The sequence below is a fragment of the Natator depressus genome, chromosome 24, assembly GCF_965152275.1.
Source record: "Natator depressus isolate rNatDep1 chromosome 24, rNatDep2.hap1, whole genome shotgun sequence".
NCBI classification, from domain to species: Eukaryota; Metazoa; Chordata; order Testudines; family Cheloniidae; genus Natator; species Natator depressus.
Genome location: NC_134257.1, coordinates 17,426,463 through 17,436,195, shown reverse-complemented (window position 1 = coordinate 17,436,195; position 9,733 = coordinate 17,426,463). Strand labels below are relative to the sequence as shown.

Here is a 9,733-nt window from a genome sequence, read left to right as displayed (position 1 = left end):
TAAGGAATCTTTAGAAGTCCACAATTGCAGGACATCTGCCTGTCTGTAACGCTCAGTAGAGACCATCAAAACCAAATCCTTCTGCACCTTTCAGTCGTGAACGCCCCTTCCTTCCCTTTAAGAAACCCACAAAAGAAAAGCTCCTGCCCCGTGGAGAGTCCGTCTGTGTAGACTTCAGGGACTGTCAGGGACCTGACCCTGGACAGAGATTAACTCTTAGAAGCCACATCTCACCAACACGCCGGTAAGAAAGTACCATACCCCTCAACCCTGCCTCAGTACTCCGGAGGCTGGATCAGTGCTGGGAATAGGTCCCGTTCACTGGGGCTCTATGGAGCCCTTGATGGTGGTCTATAGGGAGCTGGCTGGTTACATGTTGCTGACCCGTCCTATTTCTAGCAGCTAAATCATGGTAATAGGAGCCAGAAACACATGGAATGTTTTCTGAAAAGTATTTTGGGGTAATTGGGGATTGGTCCTGCTTTGAGCAGGGGGTTGGACTAGATGACCTCCTGAGGTCCCTTCCAAACCTGGTACTCTATGATTCTATGATTTTTTCAGTAAGCAGTTTCTGTAGTTGCCACAGTGACATTATGAAGCCATGAATGGGAGAGTGGGGAGGGCAAGGCACTGGGGAACAGGAGGGCAGACAGGGATGGGAAGGGAGACAGGGTTGGGTATTAGAGACCAGGTGGGGAGACAGGAGGCAGTCAAGGGGCAACCAGAGGGCCGGTGGGGTCAGGCAAGAGGGAACAGGAGGGGAGACAAGGTCCGGTGAGGGGGAATGTGAAGGGAGGTGGGAGCTGGTGGGGCCGGGCAAGGAGAAACAGGAGGGTAGACAGAGGCTTGGAGGGTGGGGACGGTGGTGGCTGGGTGACGGGGAATGAGAAGTCAGGAGTCAAGTGAATAGGAATGAAAGTGGAGATGGGAGGGGAGGAGTTTTCACCTGGAAATGGCCAATGGTCAGAGAGGTGTCTAGGAGACAGTCTCTCTTAAACCGTGGCCCATTCCATGAAAAAGATTGAGAAGCCCTGATCAAATCCACAGAATTGGGGTTTATTTTAGCAAACTTGGCTTTAAAATTTTAGGGCCAATTGCTATGAAAATTTGAAGCTCTCGGAGCTCTGCCTTGGTCCTGGGATGCAGAGGGGAGTTTACATATTTCCTCAATAGCTTGTGAGACGTTTAGAAATCCTGTAGTCACTCACTTGCCTTCATTAGGACGGTATGGATTAAGATATATTGTGGAATTATTTTAGAACATATTAGCTAGTTGAGCTGGGCAGGAATCAAATATTTCATTTCTCAGGAAATACTGTGATTATGAAAAAGAATTCTAGTCTGAACCGAAACACAATAAAAACATTCAATATTACCCATGAAAGAAAACTCTGAATTTTTTTTTGTGTGCTTTAGGTCATTTGAAATGTTTTGTTTCACCTTTGACCTTTTAAAACATTAACATTTTTATATGAAAAATAGTTAATTTCATTTTTAAATAAAAAATCAAAATATTCCATTCTGAAAATGTTGAAATGCTTCGCTTTCTTTTGGTTTCCAAAAAGAAAATTTTATTAAAATCAGGATGTTTTTCTAGATATTTTGATTTCAACTGAAACACCATTTGTCACTGAAAAATCATTTTGATGAAAAATTTCCAAGAAGTCCGATTAGCTAGCGCATTCTAACAAATGTGTTCACAAGCTCCAGAGTAGACCGGCAATTTGCACTTTATTTGGCCACCTTAGCACTTTCTAGAGTTAGTAACAGTGCTAAGCTAGAGTTTGTGTGTGTTATTTACAACTTGCTATCTAAAACCCCAACCTTTTACACAGGTGCTGGAACTAGGAGTGCTGGAGGGGCTGCTGCACCCTCTGGCTTGAAGTGCTTTCCATCATACACAGGGTTACAGTTTGGTTCAATGGCTGTCAGCAGCCCCACTATACAAATTGTTCCAGCACGCCTGATCTTTTATCCTCATCAAGATAAGCTTTCAGAGACATGATATTTGTTCTTTGTTTGGTCAGTACAAGATCTGCACTGCCTGAACCTACACCTGGATGGCAACCTATGAAGCAGCGCTTGTTCATAATCCAGTTCTCATGGACATGACTAACATAATCTTCATGGTGGCCTATAGCCTGGCCTTCCTCTTGGGCATGGTGGGAAATGGCTGGATCATCGTCATCACTGGCTTCCAGGTGGAGAAGACAGTCACTCCAATGTGGTTCCTTAACAAGGCCATTGCTGACTTCATCTTCACCTGCTTCCTACCCTTCAGAGTTATCTGCATAGCCTTGGGCTTTCGTTGGCCCTTGGGCAGCATGATGTATAAATTGACCATTACTGTCACCTCACTCAACATGTTCACTAGGGTTTTCCTCCTCACTGTCATCAATGCCAACCACTCTATCTCCATGGCCTGCCCTGTGTGGTCCCAGAACCACAGTTCACCCCGTCTGGCTTCTTTGGTTATTCTGGCCATATGGATCCTATCCCTTGCATTGAGCTTGCAGTACCCTGATCTCTGGGATTTCATGAGCTCATCTTCAGAGTGGAACGTCACCTCTGGCAATCTGAACAGTGTCCAAGAGAACCTCTGTCTGAGAAAAAGAAGGATGATGGCCAGTGTGACTATCCACTTCCTGGTTGGGTTCCTGGTCCCATTAGCCTTGATCATTACCTGCTACATTCTTCTAGCTGCCAAGCTGAGGAGAAGCCATCTCACTCAGTCCAGGAAACCCCTCAACATCCACCTTGTCTTAATCCTGATCTTTTACCTCTGCTGGCTGCCATATCACGTCTTCTACTTCCTGCAGGTCTCAGCTGATGCACTACATTCAGTGATGAAAAAATCCCTGGACATGGGCATCCTCTTTGCTGATGGCCTGCTCTATTTTAACAGTTGCCTCCCTCCCATCGTCTTCCTTTCCATGGGCCAGGAGTTCATGGGTTGCAGGGAAAATGCATGTAACTACCAAAATGCTGTTCACTTGGAAGGAGAGCCAGCTGAATAGGGGAGAAATGTTCAAGGGGAGATGGGATCCATTCACAAACTATATGCTAGCTCAAGATAACAAGCTTCCGAAGTGTGTTGTGTCCCCCTATAGTAACTGAACTGTACAAGAAGATGACAGCCTACTACTGCGAATTAACATAGGGTGCCTTTAGCATCTGTGCTTAAAGTGTGGTGCTGAAGGTTCTAAGTTCAATCCCTGCTGATGGCACATACTGGGGGAGGGGGATCACGACACAGAAAGGGATCTAAATTCATAAGGAATGGCTGGGCCTGCAGCGCTTGGGGCACTTGAGCACGGGCCTGAGCTGATGGGAGTCTTCCCCCCGATATCAGTGGGCATTGGATCAGACCATTGGGAGCAAAGCTTGCTTAAATGCTGGTCTGTAGCATTCTCTGGTGTTTGCTTCCCTGCTGATTTTCTAGGCTCAGTGTCAACATCAAATTGCTCAACAGAACAGATGTGGTGATTTTCTTTCGCCAAGAAAGAAATTTTCTTCAAGTGATGCTCTCATTTGAAATAATTTACAGTGGCTCTGCGTTGGGGATGTTCTCTCTTAGCAGCATCCCTGGTGGTTCAGAGGGCTGAAGGGAGCAAATTCAAGCGTAACAGAGTCTAATCCTGCAGCTTCCCTCACCGATGTTAGTGTGAGTGAGGCTCAAAGCCCAGACCACAGTGGAGTTCAAAGACAATAGCTGTACCAGATGAGCCAGGAGAAAGGTCAATATGCAAGAGGGGTGCTGTGGACATACACAATCTATTTCCCCACACAAACCTACAGTACATACGGGAGGGCTTTCTCAAAGATGGAGCTGCAGGTATATGCACAATATGCTGCAAAGCAGATCTCGTGGCTCTTGGAGGGCAGTGGGGTCTCAGGATTAGAGCATAGGGCCTGGGAATCTGGACTCCTGGGTTCTATCCACCTCCGGAATGGGAATGGGATCTAGTGGGTGACAGCAGGGGGTATGGGAGTCAGGACTCCTCGGTTCTACCCCGCAACTCTGGGGAATGGGGTCTAGTGGTTGTGGGGGGCTGGTGGGAGTCAGGGGCACCCGATGAGACGACTGAGCAGCAGCCACAAGGACCATGGGAGTCCAGACTGTCTGTGATCTTTATTCCCTCCAGCAGGCAGCTGCAATGACACTGGGTCTGTGGTCCCCTATGCCCGCGCTCAGAGCAAGGCTGCTTTATCCTGCACTGGTTTGTAGGGCTAGTGGTTTTGCTTTCTTATACAGTGGGCCATAAATAATGCAGTTTAATTATGAGGATACTTTGCTCTTCTGTTCCCCTTTCTTTGGTGGAACTTGGAGCACGTTATAGGCAGCCATTAGCTAAATCTTCCTGCCTGTGTGCGGTGGGAAGTTGACTTGTAAGGCAATGGCAGCGATGAGAACCAAATCCTTTCTATCCACTTCCTCTGCTCTAACCCTGCAGACTTAAATCCCCTCCCAGAGCTGCGGATAGGACCCAGGAGTCCTGACTCTCAGACCCCCGCCTCCCTGACTCTAATGAGGAGACACAACTTCCCTCCCAGAACTGGAAATACAACTTTTGTGTGACTTGTTTATTTATCTGTAAACTCTTTGTGACTCTCTGTTCATTTATGTTTGTACAATGCCCGGCACAACAAGGCCCAAATCTCAGTAAGGGCAGGGACTGTCTCTCGCTGTGTGTCTGCGCAATGCACAGCAAATGGGGCCCTGATCTCAGCAGGGGCAGGGAGAGTCTCTCACGGTGTGTCTGGGCAACGCCCGGCACAACAAGGCCCAAATCTCAGCAAGGGCAGGGACTGTCTCTCGCTGTATCTGGGCAGTGCCAGGCACTACAGGGCCCTGATCTCAGCTGGGGCAGGAACTGTGTCTCCCTGTGTATCTGGGCAACACCCTGCACAACAAGGCCCAAGTCTCTCTAAGGGCAGGGACTGTCTCTCACTGTATTTCTACAGTGCCCGGCAAAACAGGGCCCTAGCACACACAAGGCATCAACCGATGACTATACAGATGTTAAATAGGAATGAAACAATGAGGTTCTCTCAGGTGAGCTGCCTCCTGAGCTACTTTTGGTGTCTCTCCAGATCGACTCCTGCTCTACACTATCACATTTAACCCTCTTCAGTAGCGTTTGAAAAACACTTTCCATCCACACACAAAACTGCTTTAGTCAGTTATGGCTGGTTCTAAGCAACCTCACAAAGTGACTCTGCTCTTTGAGGACTAAAGAACAATTTAGCCCAAATCATTCCAGGCTCAGTTGTTTCATGAGACCTTTAAAAATGGCCTTGTGACTCCAGGCGGCATTTGGAGTGGAGCTAATAGAGTCCTCTCAGCTCCCTCATTAGGCCCCTCGACATCTATCCCCTCCCGTACCAGGGACCCCACATCACCCTTCCAGCCTCCCAAGGAACATCTGCCTGTGCCTGTGTTGATGTCAGCAGACCATGTCCTCACGCTACAAACCACTTGTGGTTGCACTTCCACTAACATCCCCACCAGCACGCGGCACCACAGGGCCGTGATCTCAGCTGGGGCTGGGACTGTCTCTCACCATTTGTGTGTCTACCACCTGGCACAATAGGGTCCTGATCTCATCTGCCTCCTAGTCACGACCATAATAGAGATGATAAATAATAACCATAATCTGATCCGCTATGGGAATTCCTACATGCTTTCCCTGGCCTACTTGGTGACACCACCCAGCTCGATGCCACACAGATCCACAGGGAATAACCACGTAAGTCCTGAAAAGGCCGGGACTTGGGGTTCAGTCGTGTACCTTAAGCGCTAGAGTACCAGGAGCTGCACAGCCTGCTAGAATCTGGAGAGAAGTCTCCATGAGCAGTGGGGAATCAGCAGGAGTGACCCTGAAAACCTCCTACAGCAAGGTATTTTAGAGTGAGTGACCCATGCGAAGAAATGTCCTTTCTGGCTGCTGACGTGGTCTGTCCTTGTTATACCACCGTCTCTGAACAGCAAACGGCTAAAGCTCTTGTTCTGAGGTGATGCCCGGTCAGACTCTAAACAGGCTCCTATTGTTTGTCCACTGGACAGTTCATGGGGTTTGAAGAATGGGAACAGTCAGTCATTAAGAGGAGGAAGCAGAACCCATGGCTCTTATCAGCATGAGATCGGTGCCTGCCAGAGGTGAACAAGGGCAGACAAGGAGAACAGGCTGTCAGGTGTGGCTGTGTTTTCAGAAGAGCTCTTGCATGAAAGAGCTGTGCTAACATAGCAATGCCGCCGGCGACAGGTGAAAGGTGGGGTGTCCAGTGAGGCAAAGAGGGGCCTCAATAGAAGCTCTTTGTTGTTCTAGGATTGGGTCCCGGTTGTGGGCGGAGAGAGAGAAAACAGAGGCGCAGATTCTCAGGCCTTGTTTATACAAGAAAGATACATTATTTGACCAATGGTGGGATTTTAATCTGAGTTAGTTCAACCATGAAAACCCCTGTGTGGAGGCTCTTCTTTCCATTCAAATTAGGCTTATGTTGCGTTATCCTAAATCAGTGGTCCTCAAACTTTTTACCTTGCACCACCCTTACTCCTGCCTACGCCCCCCCCGCCTGCTGGGAGTGGGGTCGCAGCTCAGGGAGGGGGGACGTGGACAGGGGTAAGGGGCCGAGGCTGGGGTCACAGCTGGGTCGGGGGTGGATCCCCAGACGCGGGGCTGAGAGCAGATGCCCGGGCGTGGGGCCACCAGCTGGGACCCCGCGTGTGGGCCCGGCGGCTAGTAGCGGATCCTTGGGTGTGTGGCTGGCAGTCAGGGCGGGACTAGGCGCCCTATCTCCACCCCACATGGGGGCTGGCCTGTGCCCCAGGAGTGCCCCCTTAATCTTCCTCTGCGCCCCACTAGTGGGGCATGTCCCACAGATTGGGGACCTCTGTCCTAAATTGACCAGCTGAACTGAAACACACCACTGCTAAATCGAAACAAGTATCCACCAACCAGTCTGTAGCACTGCTCCAACCGACTCACTTGACACTGCTCTGTCTCTCTTCAGGACTTACGTGGCCCCTGAGAGCCTAATAGCTGGGAAGGTCACAATCATTGATGAATTTCTCCTGAAGACTTCCCCAGGAGGTAGCAAATGCTGCTACCCTCATTCTGCAGCTGGCAAAGAGAGCCTCTGTGATTCGCCCAAGGTCACACAAGAGCTCTGTAGCAGAGCAAGGAATTCAACTCCTGGGTTAGGGCCCTAACCACTGGATCATGCTTCCTGTCTAAAGGCCTTAAAATGGGTGTGAGTTTAAGGCACCTTTATGTCGCCATTTGGCTCAAAAGGACCTTAAGGTGCATCTTCACTGCAGGGTTAACTTGCAGGTTAACACTGGGCTCTGTGACTGTTCAGTGCCTGACACAACAGTGTCCTATTATCTGCCCCCTAGTCGCTACCATAATACATATGATAAATAATTATAGTCATCTCATCTGCTATGGGAATTCCTATAGGGTTTCCCCGGGCTACTTGGTAATACCACCCAGCTCTGTGCCACACAGATCCACAGGGAATAACCAGGTAAGGACTGAAGAGGCAGGTACTTGGGGTTCAGTCGTATACCTCAAACCCTAGAGTACCAGGAGCTACACAGCCTGAAAAGAATCTGGAAAAAAGTCTCCCTGAACAGAGGGGAATTAGCAGGAGTGATCCTGAGAACAACCTCCTGCAACTCCTTTTAGTGGAGTGACCCATGCTAAGGCCTGGTCTACACTACACAGTTAGGTAAACATAAGCTGCCTCGTGTCGACCTATCTGTGTAAGTGTCTTCATTTAAATTTGGCTCCCACCAAAATAAGTGCCTTTTTATATCACCGTCTCTGAATGGTAAACGGCCAAAGCTTTTGTTCTGAGGTGATGCCCGGTCAGACTCTAAACAGGCTCCTATTGTTTATTGACAGGACAGTTCATGGGGTTTTTAAGAATGGGAACAGTCAGTCATTAAGAGGAGGAAGCAGAACCCATGGCTCTTATCAGCGAAAGATTGGTGCCTGCCAGAGGTGAGCAAGGGCAGACAAGGAGAACAGGCTGTCAGGTGTGGCTGGTGTTTTCAGAAGAGCTCTTGCATGAAAGAGCTGTGCTAACATAGCAATGCCGCCGGCGACAGTGAAAGGTGGGGTGTCCAGTGAGGCAAAGAAGGGCCTCAATAGAAGCTCTTTGTTGTTCTAGGATTGGGTCCCGGTTGTAGGCGGAGAGAGAGAAAACGGAGGCCCAGATTCTCAGGCCTTGTTTATACAAGAAAGATGCATTGTTTGACCAATGGTGGGATTTTAATCTGAGTTAGTTCAACCATGAAAACCCCTGTGTGCAGGCTCTTCTTCCATTCAAATCAGGTTTATGTTGCATTATCCTAATTTTGGAAGGGTTATGAAACCTCCTGCTTAGGAATAAGGATGAGACTTTCCTGGGGGCAGATTCTCCCACATTGGGGTTCTTACACCTTCCTTGGAAGCAGTGGGTGCTGGCCAGTGCCGGAGATGGGATACTGGAGGAAATGGCTCTTGCATCTAATCCAGTCTTGCCATTCCTTTCCTCCAGAAAACCACTTGCGATTTGCTAGCGGGGGCCAAGAATGGCGGACGTCTCTGAGGAGGACGACCTGAGAGCCATGGCTGCGGGAGAGAAGTTCAGGAGAGCATTACTTGGGACGGAAGACTTGGATAACTCTCAGCCTTCTCTTGCTACACTATTGTCAGCCAGTAAACCAGTAGCTGAGTACAACTAATGGAAGCATACTCCACTGATGTCTCTGCTGTACATAAAGTCTGAGCATGCTTGTGTAAGTGGGGAAATAGTCCCGCTCTTGTGGGGAACTTTCCTGGCTTCTGCACGACCCCGGTGAAGTGGGCTGGCGAAAGGATCCGAGTCCTCGCTCCCACTTCCTTTACCCAGTGGCCTCCCTGCCCTTGAGGACTCCCCTTCCGCTCTCCTGTCTGGCAGAGTCCTTGTAACCCCAACAAGGCTGGGCCCAGGATTCCTGGTGGCCTCGACCCCCAATCCTGCTGTGGTCACCTAGGGGACAGGGGCTAGGGTGTCCCCACTCCGGGGTACTCTCTCTGCACTGGGCACTTCTCTGACCTACTGACCATTACATACAAGTTAAAGCAAATACAAGTTATTTAATCAACAATTAATTTTAAAAAGAGTAAGGAAGAATGAGAAAGGTGAAAGGAAACACATCACCCCGCTCTGTGGCAGGGAACATCACAAACAGTGTCTCTGGAACGTCAGGGCAGTTCACAGTCTGTTCCTCGTAAGTCCCAGGCCTTCTTCTCAGGCCCTGGCTGTGCTGCAGGGATGCTGTGGGTTGGACACTTGCTCTGGTGGTGGTCACAAGCTCTCAGGCTCTAAGTGGTAGGACCCTTCTGCCAAGTGTCACCCCCACCCTGTTGGGGTTACGATCCAAGCCTGGCCTGCAGAGCCTCTTGGCTGAGGCGTCTCCCTGTGCTGGGCCCACTGCCCAGGGTCCCCCTCGCTCTCCCCCGCTGCTCACCGCACCCAGCTCCGGACGGCTCCAGCCCCAGCTGCACCGCTCGGTCTCTGCACTGCTGCTGCTGCTTCCAGCTCCATGGGCTGCTTCTCTGGCCCCTCTGGCTCTGGTTGCTGCAGCTCTGATCCCAGGACAGGGTCTGCTCTCTCTGGGCTGCTTTTCTGCTCCCTCTGGATCTGGCCCAGCTCTGCTCCCCAGCTTAGCTCGGGCCCCTGCTTTCTCCTTAGCTCGGCC

General features: G+C 49.9%; 1 protein-coding gene across 1 annotated transcript; it reads left to right on the top strand.

Annotated features, from left to right (window-relative positions):
- The first annotated feature begins 2,060 nt into the window (after nt 1–2,060).
- LOC141977587 (chemerin-like receptor 1) lies at nt 2,061–3,017 on the top strand. The gene has a single exon (XM_074939103.1). The coding sequence runs from the start codon at nt 2,061–2,063 to the stop codon at nt 3,015–3,017; it is 957 nt and encodes a 318-aa protein (XP_074795204.1).
- The last annotated feature ends 6,716 nt before the right edge of the window (nt 3,018–9,733 follow it).